Source organism: Cibotium barometz, chromosome 54 (genome assembly GCF_041138505.1).
Source record: "Cibotium barometz isolate CiBa-2024 chromosome 54, ASM4113850v1, whole genome shotgun sequence".
NCBI classification, from domain to species: domain Eukaryota; kingdom Viridiplantae; phylum Streptophyta; class Polypodiopsida; order Cyatheales; family Cibotiaceae; genus Cibotium; species Cibotium barometz.
Window position 1 is genome coordinate 20,016,298 of NC_141099.1, and position 22,421 is coordinate 20,038,718.

General features: G+C 43.3%; 1 protein-coding gene across 1 annotated transcript; it reads right to left on the minus strand.

Annotated features, from left to right (window-relative positions):
- Positions 1–1,614: 1,614 nt before the first annotated feature.
- LOC147607925 (cationic amino acid transporter 3, mitochondrial-like) lies at positions 1,615–21,746 on the minus strand. The gene is made up of 14 exons (XM_086789790.1): positions 21,047–21,746; positions 20,348–20,549; positions 20,107–20,191; positions 16,927–17,067; positions 15,382–15,500; positions 13,955–14,051; positions 13,661–13,833; positions 13,350–13,416; positions 13,015–13,173; positions 12,649–12,916; positions 12,464–12,569; positions 11,078–11,190; positions 10,928–11,003; positions 1,615–2,030 (listed from the first exon to the last, which is right to left on the minus strand). The coding sequence occupies exons 1-14, from the start codon at positions 21,192–21,194 to the stop codon at positions 1,883–1,885; spliced, it is 1,902 nt and encodes a 633-aa protein (XP_086645916.1). The 5' UTR covers positions 21,195–21,746; the 3' UTR covers positions 1,615–1,882.
- Positions 21,747–22,421: the final 675 nt, after the last annotated feature.

Here is a 22,421-nt window from a genome sequence, read left to right on the forward strand (position 1 = left end):
AGAGCTAGGATATGTATTGAGATGTCTTCCAAGAGTGTGAGTAAAGAATGTGTTAAATCAAGTCTCTGTGTGATTCACTCTCCTTTTTTCTTTCACCATTCTACTATGCCTTATTTTAACTTCTAGATTATCACTCAAGACAAGCTTGTTTGTAGGGGTTGAGTCAATTGAGTTGATGTTTCTTTTTCAAATCCAAAAGTTTATCTCTTTTGGAGTGAGGAAATCACAATGGAATGTGATTTCATTTACTATCTAGTCATAGATTTGTTAGGGGCTTGTGAAGATGGCTTTTCTACACAAGGACACGTAGGGGACTGCTAAAGATGACTACTAAAAAGAGTTGGAAGCTCAATTTGCTTCTTTTTGACAATTTTGTTTCTAAGCAACAAGAAATGTCCAAGTAGCAGCTCATATTGCATGCTTAGCTCACAACTCTGATTGCTTTTGACCTTTATAACAACCTCATCTAGCTTGCTTTTTTTTTCTTGTTGATGCATGGGGGATATCCACTCTCATAGTAAATATACCGTTTGATTTTCTTATGAAAGTACTAGCACATTAGTTTCCTTCCAAGTAGCATCCCCTACAATGCCTCCTCTTGTGGTATTAGCATAGATCTTTAATTAGCTTGCACATCCCCTACTGTTCTTTTTTTACATTAGCATAGATGTGTGATTAGCATAGATCTTTAATTAGCTTGCACATCCCTTTCAGTTCTTGTTCTTCCTCCATGATACACAAACAATTTATTAGAAGAGCCTTTATGTGGCGCCTACACATGTGCAATGTTAAGTATGCCATTAGGGAGAGATTGATTTTATTGAGTCAAATTAAGCACAATCACTTAAGAGTGGATAGAGGGATCAATTAAAAAAGGGGCTTTCACAATTACATCCATAAATAGCGAGATAAAATGATGTATTGTGCAATTAGGGCACGGTTGAACATTTTATGGAGGGACATTGCCTTGTTAGAGCTGAGAACAACTTGGTTGCTGAAGGCATCAGGCAAGATGAGTTATAAGCCTAGCAATGAATGTGAATTGAATGCAGTTTCCACAATGTCTGTTCTAGATGTCAATGCCAATCTAAGGGATGAATTAATGGAAATGTGAATCAATGATAAAACTGACTCTAGGATAAACTCAATTATAAACTCTAGGACAAATGCTGCAAGAGTTGGCCCCAACAAGGCTCACTGTGGTTGCTCCATTGCACAGATTTAGATAAGTAGCACCCATGACAAATGGTACTAATAGAACAACCTGCCTGACATTGTGGGGTTTCCTATCCTATGCATACTAAGACAATGGAGATTATAAAGAAGATATTATTTCGCTTGGCTGGAACCACCACCACACACATACATGATTATGTTGCTACCAGTCACAATATATGACGCATAGGTTCATGATTCTATAGAGATCTTACATGGTTTGGTTGCATACTTATGGGGCATGTCTCCACAGCTTGCCCAGTGCCTCCATTGGCAAACACTTGAAATAGTACTAACTCCTTGTGGTAACTCTTGCGGGTTACCTCTTAAAAAAAGGGGGTCATTTTTGGACATACATTTGATGCATCCTGATAAGAGGACCCTTATCAAAGCAACGAGGGTACAAAAGAATAACATGGATTAAATTGGCAATAATGTACAGTATACATTGATGTGCATTTCCTGGCGACTGAATCAAAGTCCATATGAATATAAGATTATACATTACTGCTGATATACAATTCTTGATGCCATGTTGGTATATTTGAAGTTGCCTAGTTAGCAACTAGAATTTTTCCATGGATGGTTTTTTGAGTACTGAAGGGCCCTCAAAGGATGCAATAAAGAAGCATCATTCTTGAAAGACTCTTTGTTGGTGAGCTTAGTCTCAAGCTAGGGAGACAGAGGTTACAGAATCCTCACCCGACATAGCCATGCTGCCCTCTTCAGAGAGTAGACTATGATTTATCCCATACAATAAATACACAGCTACACCAATGACCAACCAGATGCCTACTCGCAGCCATGTTGAAAGCCTGCACAGAGATCACAGTTATCAATGCAGAAAAATACATATTCAGTACAGCTCCCATTCAAAGGCACTTCTGTAATTCATCACGGATTAATTCACATCATTAACATGCAGAAGACCTATTTTGCTGTCAAAAAAAAAAGGTTATTTTTCTGTAATCGAATTAGCTATAAACTGTTAGCTTTATACACATATTCAGAGGGGGGGAGAGAGTGAGAGAGATACATTTACTTATATATGGCATGAGCCCATAGTTTCTAGAAAATAGTCAAGTGGCAACAAAGCCTAGTAAGAAAAAGCCAAAAAAAAAGTAAAAGATGAAGTACAACATATCAATTGTTCAGATCTGCAACTGAATCAACTATTCTGAATGAGCTCCCAGTCTCATGCCCTGGGAGGTGGAGGCGGAGGCGGAGGTGGAGGCTGAGCTTGAAACACTAATATGTGGATCCTTTTATGTAACTCCTTTTTCTTGGGTGGAATTGACTTACAGAACATGATATCATGGCCAGGCTCATGCATCAGATGAGCACCAATGCAATTGGCACCTCCCATCTTTGATTGCTTGCAATAGCGGCACTTCCATTTCATGGCACCTCCAGTGGAGCAAGTCTCATCTGTATCCACCTCATTCCAACCATGACCTTATGAGCTTCCTTTTGTGGAATGCTTGCTTCCTGAAGCACAAGGTGCCATTGGAGGAGGGGGGAACTTAGAAGTGGTCTGAGAGTGGTGAAAGCTGAATACATGGGCTGTAGCCTGCAAACTTCAAAAGAGAGAAGAGGGGAAATTTGGGCCTTCTGTAACCTGTTGAGCAATCTAGGAGGGAGGGGAGAGGAGCCACAAGCCGGAGCCCAGCCCTACACTTGAACCACTGCGCAGCCTTTTCGGTCAGGCATGAAGAGAGCATTGCACCTCTCTTTGTATCGTTTGAGAAAGCCGATTCTATGAAACATTCAATGTGAGATCTATTTCTATTTGCCTTGAGTTACTCATGATCAATGATTATGTTAGCCTTTCACTACTTCCACTTTTAAGTATATGAAAGTTATGTGTTATATATATATATATATATATAATTAATATATATATATATATATATATATATATATATATATATATATATATATATATATATATATATATATATATATATATATATATATATATATATATATATATATATATATATTAATATATATATATATATAATTTATATATATATATATATAGAGAGAGAGAGAGAGGGGGAGGGGGGGGGGAGGGGGGGGGGAGGAGAAAAAAAAAACACCCATGTGTGTATGCATCCAGAGCAGATGATGATCCTATGATCCTCCTCAGCCAATCAATACAAATCTCAGGGAAGAAAAGGGGTCAGGCCTCTGTGTTGGGACATGTCATGTCGGCATAGAACCTCCCAGATCTATCAAGTACATGCCCAAGCATCTCTGTTCCTCATACTGTACCACCCACCTGAACCCCTCTTGCAAAAGTTAGTTGAATCTCCCCCGTATCTTGTAGTAAGCCGAACAGCTTAACTATAATGGGCCTCATCCTCTACAGTTCCCGAGGTGCATACTCTGCAGATCCTCTCCTCCTCTAGGATATTGTCACCATTTGGCCACCCAAGTGGCCTTCCCCTATTTCATGCCAAGGTACGGGAGGCCAGGGAGCTTCGTGTCATCCGTACTGAGGCCAGGACTCACATCACCTAATGCAGGCCAGGACTCACGTCACGCGCAGTGTGGCCAAGACGTGGAACCCACTGTCAGGGATCCCAGTTTAGGCTTCCCACTAAGCCAGTTCTGTGCTCGGGAAGACCTGCTATTTACAGGTTCCATAAACAGGAGATATATCCATTGCATAATGGATATGCATGTATCTCTACTCGTGAACTGTCTGAATGCCTTGTATTCTGACATAATTTGTGGCATGCGAATAGGCGGTAAGTATTCATTTTTATCATTGAAATGGTGGGGAAAGGTTTATAACCTTTGGGCTATCCGACCTCATTAAAGTCTGGACTGCCCACTAGGTTATGCCCGTGGCCCAAGAGCCATCTGTGGGCAGCCCAAGCCTCGGGCACCCCACTTGATCATTTAAACTGTGGCCACTCTAATATGTGGACACCTTATGGAGGTGCCCACCATTATTCAAGGTGGCTTGTGCCACATGGCACGAGGGGGCTGGACCCCTCCACCACCTCTCCCAAAAATCTTCTCCATGACTCTCTCCTAATCTCTCTCCTGCAGGTAGGCGTGGGGTTCTTTTCTCCCCCTAGCTGGGAACCCTACTGTACCTGCTGTACCTGCTGAACTGCTTATACTACCTACTGTACCTACTGGAAACCCTACTGTATGTGCTGTACCGCTTGTGCTATACTACTACCTATTGTACATCTGTACAGCTTGTACTACCTACTGTACCTGCTGTATTTCTTGTACTAGTTACTTTACTTGCGGGAAACCTTGTACTTGCTGTATCGCTTGTACCAGCTGCTGTACTTGCTGCGTATACCTCTGTCTTCGCTGTACCAGCACCCGTATCAATTGTATTTGATGAAACAACCCTTGTACCTACTGTCCAGAGTGTACTCTTGAACCTGCTCGTGTGCTTGTGCCACTCGTATTTGGAGGATTTGAAACCTAGTCTCTGCGAGAGGATGAACCAGACTTAAGTATGAGAGCGCCTGTTTGTGCATGGTCACAAAACAACAATTTCGTGTTCATCCCTCTCCAGTGTAGGAGACTGGTGGTCAAGTCACGGTGACTCTTACGACGAGTCTTGCATCGACATTCTACTCCGACACACTTGCATTGCATTGGATTATCGGGATGGCAAGCCCTTGGAACTTTGTGCAGATTCAAATACTCCAATATTGAGAGAGGGGGGGGGGGGGGGGGGGGGCAGTGATGGTGTACTGTGAGGTGCTTGTCTCTTTTGCAGATTATCTTGTGCAATGATGTATCATCCAGTTGTTTATGAGCAATGTGGCTTTTAAGTGTCACGTGTGTATTGTTCACGAGATAGCGCCCAATGACGTTCACGCCTAGTCAGTGTAGTTTCAGTGCTATTAGAGCACGATTGTTTCCCTCTTTTCAGTGGGGAAACAGTCAATTGGGCACTGGGCTCCGTGTGGACAGCAGTCGAACACTACGGACAGCCATGCACAAAGTGGTCAAGGGATTAGTTCTGAAGCTTTGGGCAAAAAGCATATGCATGCATGTTATATAGAGGAGCAAATACACATGGGGCAGCCTTTTCGAGGTAAAGAGAAGATGCAAGAGGATGACCCAAATGTATTGAAAGCATAGATTAAGCATGTCAAAAGGCAGTTGTATGCCAAGGAAGAAGAGCTCAAGATGCTCTATGATAACCCGCAGGTTCACAAGCTTATGGAGGCCACAAAGGCCGAGTCTATGGTGGCACACACTATGGATTCTATGGCGAAGGAATTGGGTATGAATCCCCAAGAGATATCCCTCAACTACCTTATACACACTGGAGATTTGGTGAAAGGCAATGAAGGGGAACTTTGTGTGAAAGACCCCCCGCATGGGGAGACAGGTAATGCTATGTCTCGTAGCGTCAAGTCTTATGTCCACAAAGATGAGGCTTCCGTGACTTCCAATCAGGCCTCCACCTTGCATGGGTTGAGAAAAGAAAAGGATGTATATGGCAAAGAGAGCAACAAAGAGGATGTTAATGTACATGTGATTCATGCTCCCCGTGGGGAAAGTGATAGGCATCTTAGCCGCCATGTTTGCCTATGGAATTGGCTAGAGATGAGCCCCGTCATGGGCTGGACGTTGTGCAAAATGTTGGGACAGCCAAAGCTGATTGTGTATCACGTGCCACTCATGCCACCAAGTATACCCATGGTGAACGAGTCTCATGCAAGGATCCTTATGTGAATGTGAGTATTGGAAGGCCGCCTTTGCACAGGTCACCATTGCATAGAGCACGTGCCTCCGTGCCCGATGTTTCTCATCAAGGCCTGGTGCGTGCACCTACTGCTGTCCCATTGGATAAGGGGAAGAGAAAGCTGGAAGTTAAGGGTCACCATGCCAAGAGGCTTAAAGAATTTAAAGCAGGTGATCATGGTGATTATGATACAGCAAGGCAATGGCTTTTATAGCCCAATTTGACATTGCCTTCAGTGATGAGGAATCCTCTGAGAAATCCAAGATTCTCCATGTAAGAATGTTTCTAAAGGGCTCGGCTGCCCATTGGTGGATCCCGAAAAAACTCTCTAGCAACCCCGTTCAGACATTTTGACAAGCAAAAGGCTCCTGGTTTGCTTCAGCCTTTGCCTGTTCCCTTACAACCATGGGAAAGTATTGCAATGGATTTTATAATGGATTCGCCTTGTACTCAGCAAGGCAGTGATGCTATTTGGACCATTGTTGATAGGTTTAGGAAGCAAGCACACTTCTTGCAGGTCAGGAAGACCGTTAAGCCTGAGCATATGGTCAAGATATTTGTGGCACAAGTGTTAAAACACCATGGTATGCCTAAATCCATTGTGGGGGACAGAGATCCCAAGACTACAAGCCTCTTTTGGAGAGCTCTGTTTGACAACATGAACACTAAGCTGGACATCTCATCGGCTTTATTGCCAAACAGATGGGCAAAGTAAGGCTGCAAATTCAGCTCTGTTGGATCTTCTCAAATGCTATGTTGCAGACCAAAAAACAGCTTGGGAAAAGTATCTACCGCTTGTAGAGTTTGCATACAACAACATAGTGCATACCTCCACACGGGAAAGGCCCCATTTGAAATTGTTTATGGCAAAGTGATATTGCCACCCATCCTACGCACTAAGGATGAGATCTTTGCAACTGATGGGTATGTCAGAGCTCTTGATGTTGCCTTTGCACAAGTGCGGACAGCCATTGCTTGTTCACATGATAAGCATAAGAGGGCTGCCGACAAGCATAGAAGAGAGGCAAACATCAAAGAAAATGATTGGGTATTGCTGAAATTTAAGAAAGCAAGACTTTGTAAGAGACCAAGAAAGGAGGGAGCATACCCTAAGCACTCTACCAGGTATTACGGACCTTTTAAGGTTATCAAGCATATCAATGATGTTTCTTTCCAGCGTGCATTGTCTAATCATTGGATGATTCGCAATACCTTACATGTGAGTCTATTGTGCAAGTGGGTGGGGCTAGAGCCAGAAGAGCTGTCATAGGTTGATGAGCTAGAGGAAGTTCTTCAACCTGAGCAGATGGTGTTTCATAAGGAGAGAAAGCTACCGACATGGTCGATAAGCTTTCCAAGAGATACCTTGTGAAGTTCAAGAACTTTTTGCCTATCAATGCAAAATGGGCTAATGAAGACTACTTCAAAGATTACCCACAACTTCTTCAGGCATATTTGGAGGCTTTTCAGTCGAGGTCAACTGTTTACAAGCCAAGGGGCGATGTCACCATTTGGCTGCCCAAGTGGTCTTTCCCTATTTCCTGCCAAGGTACGAGAGGCCAGGGAGCTTCGTGTCGCACGTACTAAGGCCAGGACTCGTGTCACCTATGGGAGGCCAAGACTCGTGTCGCTCGCAGTGTGGCCAGGACGTGGAACCTACTGTCAGGGATCCCAGTTTAGGCTTCCCACTAGGCCAGTTCCGTGCTCGGGAAGACCTGCTATTTACAAGTTCCAAGAACAGGAGATATATCCATTGCATAATGCATATGCATGCATCTCTGCCTACTTGAAACTGTTTTTGTGACTTGTTTTCGTGTGACTGCCTACTATGACATGTTCAGCTCACGGGCAGGGGACGCCCACTCGTGAACCGTCCAAATGCCTTGTATTCTAACGTAATTTGTGGCATGTGAATAGGTAGTAAGTATTCATTTCAATCATTGAAATGGTGGGAAAATTTTTATAACCTTCGGGCGTTCAGACTTCATTAAAGTTTGGACCGCCCACTAGGTTATGCCCGGGGGCTAAGAGCCATCTGTGCCCCACTTGGTCATTTAAACCCACCATGTGGCCACTCAAATATGTGGCCACCATTATTCAAGGTGGGCTGTGCCACATTGCACAAGGGGGCTGGACCCCTCCGCCACCTCTCCCAAAAATGCTCTCCACGACTCTCTCCTAATCTCTCACTTGCAGGTGATCGTGGGGTTCCTTTCTCTCCCTAGCTGAAAGTCAACTCTCTCTCTCTCTCTCTCTGCTGGTCGACTGCTTCCCTCGTGCAGGCTTGCTGTATCTGCGGTACTCCTGGGAACCCTACTGTACCTGCTGTACCTGCTGGAAACCCTATTGTCCCTGCTGGGAACACTGCTGTACCTACTGTACCTGCTGTACTGCTGGGAACTCTACTGTACCTTCTGTACCTGCTGAGAACCCTACTGTACCTGCTAAACTGCTTGTACTACCTACTGTACCTGCTGGAAACCCTACTGTACCTGCTGTATTGCTTGTACTAGTTACTGTACTTGCTGTACCACATGTACCGGCTACTGTACTTGCTGAGTACACCTCTGTGTTTGCTGTACCAGCACCCGTATCGATTGTATTTGCCGAAACAACCCTTGTACCTGCTTTCCGGAGTGTACTCTTGAACCTGCTCGTGTGCCTGTTTGTGCACTCATATTTGGAGGATTTGAACCCTAGTCTCTGCGAGAGAATGAGCCAGGCTCCAGTATGAGAGCGCCTGCTTGTGTGCGTGGTCACAGAATGACAGTTTCGTGTTCATCCCTCTCCAGGTGTATGGTGGCCAAGTCACGGTGACTCTTACGACGAGTCCTGCATCGACATTCTACTCCGACACACTTTTGTTTGGGTAACTTGTCTTCATACTTGCATTGCATTGGATTATCTCGCTAGCAAGCCCTTGGAACTTTGTATAGATTTAAATACTCCAATAATATACTCCAGTATTGAGGGAGGTCAACCGCTCATGGCCCCAGTGATGGTGTACTGTGCAGTGCTTGTCTCTTTTGCAGATTATCTTGTGCAATGATATATACCTAGATGAATCCAGGAACATGCCCAAATGCACATTTTAGGAACGTGCATGTTATATACTCATGGTAGTCAACCCACAAGACTATATAACTATCAACTCCATTATGCGTAGTATGGACTAGATACTACGACATCCCCACTAACGTCATCAGTGCCCAATAGTGGCTGTAGAACACTGTATCAAGACATGCTCTCACACACGCACTCCACACACACACACACACACATAAGAGCATATATTCACAAAGCCCTTCATACTGAGTTTCTTTCAAACCTCCGGAGATGCAGGGCAAACTCAGCCATAATGAAGCCTAGCACTAAGGGAAGTAATGATGTATCATTTAGTTATGTGCAATGTGGCTTTTACATATTAAGTGTCACCTGCGTATTGTTCACAAGACGGTGCCCAAGGACATTCACACCTAGCCAGTGTAGTTTCAAATATTCTTGGATCTGCCCCTCTCTCTCTACCATGGGCGCATACCCTGAGCTAGCCAATTGTGAATCACGATACTCATAGCATGTGACATGTGTACCTGTATGTATCCTATGATCTCAATGAAACCATCCTAGGAGAGTCTCAAGACATGATCTCTGTCACCATTTGGCCACCCAATTGGTCCACCCGTGCTTTCTTATCATGTATGTACATTGGACTGGTGTCCATGGCAGTTGTAAATGCCGGGGATTGATGCCACTCATGTGATACTGTGGACTTGGCTTTTCGTTGGGACTTGTGCCTCCGTGTACATGCCCGAAAATGTTTGGTGGATTGGTGTTCCATTGGGTCTGGTACCTCGTGTACTTGCCTGGTGCACGTCTAATTTTGGTATAGTCTCATGAACGGGGATTGTCCATACTAATGTTGCATTGCATAGCATCTTTATGTGCTTGCCTGCAAATGAAATTGCATGCTGTTTTCATGCCTACATGACCTATGTGTAGTTCCGGGCTAGGGAACGCCCGCCCGTGAACCGTGCGTGTAAAACTGTCTGCTGACATGGTTGTGTGGCATGTGAATAGGTGGTAAGTATTACCCAATCTAGGCTCAAATAGCCCTTAGGACTTGGCCAATATTTATAAGTGAGTGAGTTCCCACTTCATTAAAGTTTGGGCGCCCAAAAGTCACTTATAAATTATGACCGCTTCTAAATTCACACTCACTGAAGTCCCGAGGTGAACAAGACTCAATGTCCAGGACCTGATCCTCCCCTTTTACTCATAAATGGGCATCTCCCCATGTCCCTTCACCTGATTGGACCCCAATTCACTTACTTATTAAGAGAAAATTCGTGTTTTCTCTTCATGAAGATTTTTGGAGACTGAAAACTCTGTTTTTCCACCATTTCTCTCCATTTCCAAGCTCTCCATAGCCATACCCAACTTGCTAGGGTATTTTCCAAGCTTCCAAGTGCTAATCACTCTCCTACTCACTCCCAATGACAAAAATTCAACAAAACAGCTCTCATTTTTGCTGTAATTTTTGGTCTTTTTGTTGATGAAAACCCTAATTTCAGCCTTTCTTTCTCAAGTTGAACCTTGTAGAATTTTCCTTGTGGTTAATAGTGTGTCTAACTAAGTTAATGGTTGAGTGCTCCAAGATGCATCCTCTCCAATTACAATGTGTGGTGTACGTGTAAGTGTGTGTGCACGCGCATGTGTATGCACGTGCACATATAGGTGTTAACAATGAATTTCAATCTATGGTATTTTCATGTAACATGGACCAATACCTAAGTGCTAATATTATGATTTGAATAGAGTATGCATATTCACACAGCAAGCAAAGGAAATACTACTTCTTCTAAAGTGGCTATTCTCCTTGTCGAGCTCATTTAATACGTGTCAAGCCGCGTACGTCGTACATAGCCATATTCAGAGTTTTTGCTAGCTACTACATGTAAGGAGGAGCAGATAGATTACCCAAGATCAGCGAGCAGATATACGTTAATCAAGATGCTCACCACAGGAAGCCAAGGAACAAAGGGACATATGAAACCTGCACAAATGCTTCCCAAATGAGAATAAGCTAGCGATGATATCCAATTAGGAGCCTAGATATTCGTTGAGTACCTCCAGATTGTCCAAAGGTATGACGACCCTCATCTTGCTCCAAGAGACCCAGCACAATTGCACCGATTATATACACAGAAGCGCCCACCAATCCTAGGATCCACCGTAACCAGCTATCACACACAAGTCAAGAAAATTGATGTGTTATTTAGTAGCAGCCCAGTGGATAATACATATTTCAAGTTTTTGCGCACAGACATATACCCAATGAGCCGTTCTTTTCAAGGGAAATTATCATGAGTTGGAAAATCACACTACCATTTAGATGGAACAGCTTTTTGCATAACAAGGGCAAAGAGAGTCGTGGGTAGAGGGGAAGGCTGAAGGGGAGTAGCGGAGGCCAGATGGAGAGAGGAGGCACCTTGATGCCACAGAGAGGAGGCCTTGGAGCTTCTCTATTGAAAGAGGGATGGGAGCTGCAAAGGGGTGGAAGCAACACAAGATGGGCAGGTTGAGAAGACGAGCCTAGGGAGAACCCAGTTAGGAAAAGCAGCAGACAGAAATGAGGTGTAGCAAGGAGGGGGGAAAGGGCTACACAGCCAAGGAGCATAGGTTGTAATTTTGATAACCAATGCTTTGACCTTGGGCAAAGTGAGTTTAAATAATTTTGTGCAGTTTGATAATTGATTGTGTCTTAATTAAATATAAACTTCTATAAAATAAAAATAATAGATATATTCAAGCAAATATGACACAAGATATTATTGATAATTATCTTGCCATTTTAGAATATATATATATATATATATGAGTAGTAATAATTATCTTGCCATTTTAGAATATATATATATATATGAGTAGTAATAATTAATAAGCATAAATAAACTGTATTAAAACATGTAATATACCCTATAATATAATATCATTAACATGTACTAGTATAATGATATGTAATCAATGCAAAGTATTACTTTGCTATTGATATTGATGTAACACGATTGTAGTTATAGAGCATCCAGCTGGTGAATATCAAACCCAGTACCTTACCCTGGAAGGCAAAATCCTTCACCACCAGGCTGCACACCCATGGTCATACATACATACATAGCGTCGATCAATAGAAACAGCCTAGAGTCCACACACACAGGAAGATAAACAAAAGTCACCAAGGTCATTCAAAGACCATAAGGCTCAAAAGAGATCCTCTTTTTATGTCAACAGTATTGAGTAAGGAGTTCATGTCCTCTTTGCAACACATGCATCACTTCACTTGGTCGACTTCTGTTCAGTCTAGATTTAGTGTTATCTTTCATGTGGCATAACGTTTTGCTTTATGGATATTTTGACTCCATGTGAATGACTTCACGCCTTGACATGTGTATACATGCGCACGGACAATCAATGTGAGAAATAGGCTATATAACAGAGCTTGATAAGTGTGTTTACATTGGAAGCAGCTCCCCACATGCACCTAAGGCAATAGAAACAGCTCCAATACATGAGGCCAAAATGCTCATTGCTGCTGCCCAACGCCTGTTACTGTCACTCTTACCTGCAATGATCATACAAAATTCTAAGTCACTTTGTGACTGACAAAGGCTAGTTTTCCATAATAATAACCACAAACTTACTTAAGAATCCCTGTTCTTTATCAACCAGAGTCGTGTTTTCACAAGAATCAAGGTGCAGCTCGTGATCTTCCTCGAGCAATGGAACAGTTCCATCTTGTTGAACAACTGGAGAAGCTTGAGGATCAGCTTGAGTAAGAGTTGGAAAAAAATGGCTGGTTGAAGACGTGATGTAGGCAGGAACGAAATTGGTATCAGCAGGAGGCATGAATCTAAGAATGAGAATTGAAACGCCGACCACTGCAAACGCAAGTAATGTACCCACACTGACCTGTACATGCAAATGACAGCCAATTGTGATTAAAACAGTGATGAGCTTACAAAGAGGACAAGCCTGGAAGCAAAGTATTGTGCCATTTCTTGTCTTACCATGCCAGACAACTCATCTACATCCATAAAGAAAGCCATGAGCATAGCAATCAATCCGGTTAGTATGGTTCCATTGATGGGAACCAGTGTGCGTTTGCTGACATCTAAGAAAAAACATGGTAGCAGGCCGTCTCGTGCCATTGCCATCAAAATTCTCGGCTGCAAAGATATAGAAACAGCATTAACCACAACATACACTACTCAAACCACCACCCTGGAAGGAGGGGTGGTGGTGAAAGTGGGGGGGGGGGGGGGGGGGTTTGAATCTACACTAAAAATTAGGATGAAATTTCAGTGTATGCCTATATTTGAGAGGTAACAACATGTCACCCTACCTGTGGAAGGAGAGACCCCATGAGTGTGGATGACAATGCAGCAACTGCACCAGCTGACACCAAATACCTGCGAAGGCAGATTGAGGACAAGTAAGCTACAAGGATTTCGCCAAGGAAAGGAGCACATTCTTGTATATCCATGCAAGAAGCTTTACATGAGATTCATTCTAATGACAAGCACCTAGAATAAACTCCACATCTTAAAACAACAAGCTTACATGAGATTCATTCTAACGATAAACACCTAGAATAAACTCCACAGCTCAAAACGATGTGAAGTGCTATAAAGGGTCAGAGTGCATCGTGATTACATTGCCCACTGCACTCCATAACGTGAGAAAGCAGCTGAAATGGGGGTGTTCACATCCATTTCATCATAAGGTACAATGCCCACGATGACAGCAGAAACAAGCATATAAAGGCATCCACATATGGATAGCGCGATACCAATTCCAAGAGGTAAATCCCTCTGGGGATGCTTCACCTGTACATATGGATGACATTAGCTGTTTGAGATTATCTCTGCTCTAAGATATACAACATAATCAAGATCCATGGCATTAAAAATTACCGATCTTAGCTTTGACAAACTGGTAAAGCTTTACCTCTTCGGCAGTGCTGGCCACGGTATCAAAACCTATGTACGCAAAAAAGACAGTAGCTGCTCCTCCAAGCATCCCATTAATTCCGAATGGCAAATACCTACAACAAATATCAAAGGAAGAAAGTTCATACATTTACAGAGGGGGGAGGGGGTGGGGCCAGGGGAGAATTCACAAGTGAGCCGTACAATTGTCATCGCGAAAGGCATGAATGCAACATGTTCCACAAACAGGCAGAAAGGCACTATCCTGGAAGAAAACTAAATGCTCTAAATGAAGGGTAAAGAGGCTTGAAACAGAGGTCCTCACTGATTTCCATCAACTACCTCACCCATCCTGGGGTAAGTTCTGGAAATGGTCATGGTTGTCCTTGAGGAGATTCAGAGAGCATGCACTAGAGCGATATCAAAAAGCAGATAGCTCCATATCCATTTCAAGTGTGAAGCCATGCCACCAATGAGGTCCCAAATGGCAATGGAGCTCCTCCCGAAGACCACTTTTGCAGCCACAATAGAATCCATCTCAATGCTACAAGCAATGACCCATTGATTCAATGGCTATAAATGTGTCCCACCTGCATGTTGTGTTCATTACACTTCCATTTCAAAAGCTGCACAATCTCTTCCTTAGCTTGATCGAGGTGCAAGGTTACATGAATGCTCCCCAAAGGAAGGTCGTATTATCCAAGATCATTAGTTGAATGCTTTTGCTGTGTGCAGGCATATTTTATCCCTAGAATAGACAGGGGGCTTTTAGCCTTTAGAACCCTAAGCCTAAGGAAATGAAATGTCTGGTATAATACATAATTCTTAAGAAAAGTTATTGAGAAACTCTGAAATCTTAAGATCAAGATTTGGCTTGCAAGATCCCTAACCAGCGCTACCATGACTGCAAGGTAGACCAGTGTGGACAGAGTTTAGTTATAGCTCAAGGACTCACAACCACTTAAGAGATGGTTAGAGCTTTAGGGCACCAGCAGAAGGCCCAGCCCGTTGAGTCTAGCTAACTAAATTCTTTTTGCACAAACATACACAAATCATGTCCCCAATGAAAGTTGATCTAGTGGTAAATAACTCATGATCAGTGAAAAGTTCAAATCCAGCCACTGGCAAAATGGAGAACGTGTCTTGTGAGAAAGACTACTATCCACCGGTTACACCATGCAACATTGCATGTGGTGATCTGACAGGGAATGGCATCCCTGCCTACGAGGCAGATGCTGCTAATTGGTCGTGGCTGTAAGAGAACTATCTGCAGCATGGATGGATGACTTTGATGACCGAATTGATGCTCCTTGCCCGTGGCCCCTTAGGCTGAATGGGAATCGATGAAAAATGATGCAATAAACAGTGGATCCGCCACTCAAAAATATATACAGATCACCTAGGCATCTCCCATACAGAAAAAAAAAAGCTCCTTAAAATCCTTACCCATCAGCTTGCCTGTAACCAGCCCAATCAGTTTTGAAGCCAATTGCAGCTCCAGCAGCAATCACAAATATAAGGACACAAACGTTGGCAGAGGTAACAATTGCTTGCACTATGGCACTCTGTCATTCAAAACCGTAATGTCAGGATTGGAAGACCTCAAGCTATGTCAAGAAAAAAGAAAAGATTAAAGAAACATTACTTGGAGATGCTTTTTATGAAAGGCAGCAGAAATCAAAAAATTCAAGCTTTGTCAGAAAGCTTCTTTTTTTTTTTACGAAAGAAATAACCTTCTTACAAATGCTTCATGTGAAGTATCTACTATATGACAAGGTAAGAAGCAATGCTCTTCCCCCACCCCACCCCCCCCCCCCCAACTCCCCCAGTACTACACACATTTACCCCTTCTTGCTTTGTTCTCCACCCCACCCACCCACATGAAAGAGAGAAAGATAGATAGATGTATGTAATTAACGTCTACGAAAGACCCAAAGGGTCTACAAGACCAAAAAGGTGTTCCATGTGATCCATAAGTAAACTCACTGTCAAGACCATGAAAAATGCAAAAAACTTGCTACTGAAAGATGAGGCACAACCAACATACTACGTAACTGTGTATGTACAATAGAGTAGGCAGCAAAAGAACCTCATGTGCCAGAACTCATAATGTGTTGTCCTCCTCATGGACCGAGTAAATGGCCTCAATATCCACTACCTGTGGTGGAGCCTCTTTGTGTCTTGAAAGCAGGTCCCAAGACCAAAAAAGTGATACATGATCCATGAGTAAACTCGATGTCAAGACCATGAAAATGTAAAAAACTAGCTGCCGAAAGAAAAGACGGGGCCAGCGTACTATGTCAACCCTGTGTGTACACAATAGAGTAGGCAGAAAAAGAAGCTCATGTGTCAGAACTCATAATGTGTTGTCCTACTCATGGACTGAGTACATCGCCTCAATATCCATTACATGTGGTGGAACCTCTATGTGTCCTTAAGTCTGGATCTAGAGCTGACGGGTAGCATGTATCAGTCTCCACGAGAGAGGGAGAGTTATACTAACGTCTACAAAAGACATCAAGGGTCTATGAGACCAAATGCAGTACAAAGTATCCATGATGATAATGAACTATAGACCCTCGAGATGATATATAAGATACATAGGACATTCTCATTTGTTAGGATTCTATTCAAGTTTTTAATGTATGGACATTACAAGTGGCTTTAGAACATTTGAACACTTTCATAAACTTTCAACCATGAAGAGGTACATGCATCAACCTCTCTTCTAACACATGTGGTTGTAATCGATTCATTCAATGCAATGCAATGTATGTTGCTTCCTCTCTGCCAATAGTCCAATTGCAGGATTGAAGGTTTCATGGAGTTAATTGTTCAATCATTCCTCTGATTATTTAAACATTAAATTGGTATCTATCGGGGCCTGTGGGAGAAGACCAGAAGAGGGTTTTAGGAATAGCAAAATAGCTTCACAATGTAGGAGAGCAGCGAATAGGGATCCTATTCAATGTTTGTAAGTACCAAAAATACCTCTTTCACACCAGCAGATAGTAGCACTGTGACCAATATCACTAGAAGGGCAGCACAAGGGTCGATCTCTATGTCGGTTCCAGTGATAGCTCTTCTAGATAGCCACACGGGAAGGTTGTTTTCTCCTCCCAATAGCAAGGCCTGATAAAATCCATTAGAACAATTACATTAACGTGTTATCAAGAATTCACCAGACAAACTTCAGTCTCCAGTTCCCAATCAAATCAAGACCATGCTGTCAAATGTAAGCATACAGTTTGATTCCAACTTTTTGTGAGACCTGCCATTCAATTAACACACTAAGGTGCCTTAATGTACAAACAAAAATAGCGATAAGCTATGGCCAACCCGACATGTGTTTTTCAATCTAAAGACACAAAAATCCTGCAATTTAAGGTCCAAATTTACATGGAACTATTAACCATGAGTTTTCCACAATAATATACGAGTAGGCTAGGTTCATGGTGGCAGTCAAAGGCCCAAGGATTTACATGCCATTCGATTATCCAGTTGGCATTAGGCAAACTTCAATGAAAAAGTGAATCCGTGCCACTAATGTGTTCTCCTTGATGAGAAGTTTTGTCGAGCAATAAATTTGCAGGTTCTTGTGTTGACAAGATGAGGGTGCAATGTCAGTTTCAGAACAGGACTCAAAGCTTCATCAAAGTTCTCAGGGCATCCAATATTTCCACATTACTTATGTTGAGTAACCATCTAAAAGCTATACCACTGACTGAGAATGTCACACCTCTGCATACCTCAGTTCATCCTGCCAAGAACAGCCATTTGACCAGCAGGTTCTGAGGCGGGCAATAGGGCACTTGGATGCTATTGTCAATTCTAAATCAGGAAAAATCAGGTTGGAGCAAGTTTGGACATGTTTCCAACAGTTTTAGACCAGTTTTGTGAAGCCTGCTTGTGTTCAGAACAGAACTGGCCATGGCAGGGACCTTTTAAGCCCAGGGCAGACATGGTAAGTCATTATTTTTTACAACATGCGAATGGTCATACGACTTAGAGTACGTGGGGGATTTTCCCTATAAATAGTGAGATCTCTAACAGGGGGACTAACTGATTATGCCACACAGGCAGTCAAGGGCCATCCCCTTAATTTGGTTCCTTCAGTCACCTTTTAGGACATTTCACCCTACAGTGGACCCTTATTGGGAGCTTGACCATTTGGTGCATTTGAGATCTCCCAGTAGAGGCCAATGAGGGAACCCAAGCCTTCCACATTCAAGCTTTATCAATGATATCTGAAATGAAAGGGATTCTCAACAGCACTCCCAAGCCAGGACTGAGGAAACCCCTCACCATCTGTAATTTACGACCTCACCTGCTGTCAGGGGTACAGCTGAAGCCAAATGAGGATAAAAAGGCCGACTAGTTCTTCTTCCGTAGCACCGAAAGAGGATCAGGTGTCACGTGCATCACCACACTTGGATGCCACGGACATACAAAGTGCAAGGTCCCAAGGCTGGACACCGGGCATATTCAGCGTGAGCCCTTGTCCAAGGATGAGTTGCTGGTGTCCAGCTTAGGGGTAATCAGCATCATGCACGTCCTGCACAAGTCAGTGTGATGCCCATCATGCACACATGTGAAAATGGCATTTTCCCAGCCCTAAAAAGAGGATTTTACTGGGTTTAGTTGGTTTTCTTTTGTATTTTTGGGTCTTGCTGCTGGCCGACAGTCCCTTTACTGGGCCGACCAGCAGCCCACCTACTATATATAGCATAGCTTCGTCATTCAGCATCTGTACCACGTCGGTGATCACATCAGTCACCACCACATCATACACCTGCTGCTGCTGCCTGCACTACATCAGATCATCATATACGCTGTTCAGCACCAGCACTTCTTGCAGCATATCTTGGGACAGCAGCCCTCTCTGCTACAGTAGAGCACTTCAGTGTTATAAATCAGCTCATATCTTGGGACATCAGCCCTTTCTGCTACAGTAGAGCACTTCAGCGTTTTACATCAGCTCACACCTTAGGACCGCAGCCCACTCTCTGCTACAGTAGAGCACTTCAGCGTTTTATATCAGCTCATATCTTGGGACAGCAGCCCTCTCTACTACAGTAGAGCACTTCAGCGTTTTACATCAGCTCACCTTGGGAAAGCAGCCCACTCTCTGCTACAAAACAACAGCACATCAGCGTTTTCTCATCAGTTCATATCTTGGGACAGAAGCCCACTCTCTGCTACAGCACGTCTGCGTTTTCCTCGGGACAGCAGCCCTCTCTGCTCACCATCTCACATCATCCGGACAGCAGCCCTCTCTGCTTATCTTCATCGACACCACTCAAGACGCGGCAAAAAAGCCGCCAGCCAGATCAGGTTGTATCACAACATATAGAAGTCTCTTAAGGCATCTGTTGCAACAAAGAATGTCAAGCTTACTATGGCCGTATCCACCTCTTTCTTCTTCTTGGCGTCCCAACTACCCTCGAGAGTACTTTGCCGGCGTTGATTTGTTTGGCATTTGGCTTGTCCAGGCTGGATGGGATTCTCAAAAGTCCGATAATCCTCCCCAATCGGTACCCAGGTTGGCAAGGTTATCCAATCTGCCTTGAGTCGCATACTCAGCACCTCATTTTTCCAAGGCCACATCCCAACCACTAATGCAGTTCTGAGGCACCCCTAGAAGTGTGTGCCAGCAACAGGGCCTCGCCAATGCCCTCAGCTGATAAAACTTTAGTCCTCCTGAAAGTCCTAAACCCGTGTTGAGAACGGCCGAGTCAAGTCTAATCAACTGGACATTTTCACTTTCATCATCGTGCATGTGTTCTGTTGGTATTGTGCAGCATATACACGTGCAAAAATAGGTAGAAGCCTTGCGAAGATCTAGGCATGGTTACCTGAGGACCAAAAGGCAATCACAGTTGGGCATGGGTAATCCCAAATCTACAGCATAGTACATATGCCATACATGTATGCAGCATGGGTAGAGGGCTCGCCACCTTGGAGGCTTAATGGCATGTATTAAGTGTGCTACGTTGAACCTAACCCTTGGTACGAGAAGAAGACTAATAGAAAACTGCATTACTGAAAGAGAGCACTTAACATGCTTAAACTTGGTCAAAAATAAGCCCACCTTGTATGAGGGATTAGTAAAGAAATGGAGCATGTCCTAGGGGAGTACCTTGTACACCTTAGTACAAGCTTACCACGCACCAGATTTGGAGATATGCCCCGTGCTACCGCAGCTCCGCCCACCGTATACTCTAGTATCAAAGCCCAGCCAATCAGCCATGCAACCCTGCCAAAAAAAATTAATCAAAAGAGAGTGTTGTAGCACCCAAAAAACACAAACTTTTTGGTCTTCCAATTGCTTGCCCACTTGTTATCAAATAAGATATGATCAAACTTGGTTCCAAAAAGCTGCACAAAGGCCATATTTAGCTCTCCTACTTACCCTTCTCCTACACAAATGTAGGAGTAATGGTAGGCGCTGCCTGCAGATGGACACCGGCTCGCAAGCTCTGCATAGCAAAAGGCAGAGAGAGCTGCAGCTATGCCAGCAATGAGGAAAGATACAGTCAATGCTGGACCAGACCTTTCTCTAGCAACCGTGCCTACAAGAACATATACACCCGCCCCGATTGTTGACCCCACTCCTGCATTTGAATGTCAAACCCATCAGAACAACAAACATGAAAAGTTATGGTAAATATACCACCACTATCCCCTTTTGTTTTTAAGAGATTAGTTACATTTTATGTGCCCGGGTTTGAACCGTAGACCTGCACGTTAGCAGGCCAAGGTGTTACCACTCAGGCTAGAGCTCACTGGCACCACCACCATGTTCTAGTGTGATAAATACACCCATCACAAAATGTCCTGCAAAGTCTTTTGCTTCTGTGTTTTTATAATTTTGGCAGTAAATGCTCAAAATGGCTTAAAACGCTCCTTAATCTGGGTGAGTATATGCAAAATATAATAGAATACCCTAGGAAAGTTTTGGAAGTAAATGTCCAAAATGGCTTTTAGAAATCCTCTTGATGGGTGAAAAATATTAGTGAAAATCTGAATATATATTGAACTTTTAAGAAGCAAATGCAAAAAAAAATGGCTCACAAAAATTCAAGTAGAAATTAAGGTACGAGGGGCATACCGATGGGAATAAGCTGCAGGACTGAGAGATTCTTAGCAAGCCGGTGGCTTTTCCGGCCAGTGGCATCCACATGCTTACGCCGCTGCAGTCGCTGAATCACAGATTCTGAAGGCTTGGGCTTCTCCATCTCACAGGCAGCAAATCCCATATCATCCGCTGATTAATCACACCCTTTTTATTATATACAGCAGGGAAATCTTGTTAATGACGGAACTGCGCCCCAAATTATTGACTGGTTTAATTTTTAAAATGGATGCACCAGACAAGAAGAATGATGAAATGGGTTGCTTGAAAAGCGATCTGGGACAAGACCCAATTGCTGGATAGTGAAGAAAGGCACTGTTGGGCGATGACACGAGGGGAGAGAGGGGGGAAGCATGTAGACAAATGTTGATGAAGAAAAGCACTATCTACACTAGAGACGCTATTTATATGCCCCTTCAGTAGTACGAAGGGGGGAGAGAGAGAGAGAGAGAGTGAGTGTGTGTGTGTGTGTGTGTGTGAGAGAGAAAGAGAGAGAGAGATTGTCTGTGTGTGAAAGAGAAAGAGAGATTGTCTGTGTGTGAAAGAGAGAGAGAGATGGTGTGCGTGTGTGTGAGTGAGAGTCTGTGAGTGTGTGTGAAAGAGAGACAGAGATTGTGTGTGTGTGTGTGAAAGAGATTGTGTGTGTGCGTGTGTGTGACTGAGAGTCTGTGTGTGTGAGTGTGCGCGCGCGCGCGCGTGTGAGAGAGAGAGAGGGGAAATTGAGAAAGGGCCCAGATTTTTCTCGGGATTAGTTCCTTAAAAGCGTGCTTTGTAACTGCAGAAAATTCTCGTGTTGGTGGTGAAGTGAGGTTCACGTTGGTTAGGTCATAAGTACAAACTTCAAATTATATTTTATGCTTAATCAAAATATATTTCATGATTTTGACTCAATTATTGTTTTTGTGGAAGCACAATAGATTATAGTGATATGTGTACCTCTTGCTTTGCCTTTCTTGGCTTCAATTAATTATTGGTGTATATTCTTGTAGAAGATTAACTACTATTCAATGGTTTTGGACTATCTTGTGGTATCTTCCATGCTTGGAAGCTAGTACCAATGTCTTTTCAACAACAAAAAAAAAGGTTTATGTATTTGTTCTACTCTCTAATATAATTCTAGTCTTTTCAAAAAAAAAAAAAGGTGCACACTTACGTCCTCTCTCTATGCTGAGGATCTCGATGCCTAGCAAGGAGCTCTCTCTCTCTCTCTCTCTCTCTCTCTCTCTCTCTCTCTCTCTCTCTCTCGTGGGAGAGTTCTATCTCTCCAGTTCTCAGGGATCATCCACATGCATAGTAGGTGGGGTAGTTGCAAGAGAGGAGGAGCATAGCAGCAAAGGAAGCTGACCGAGGA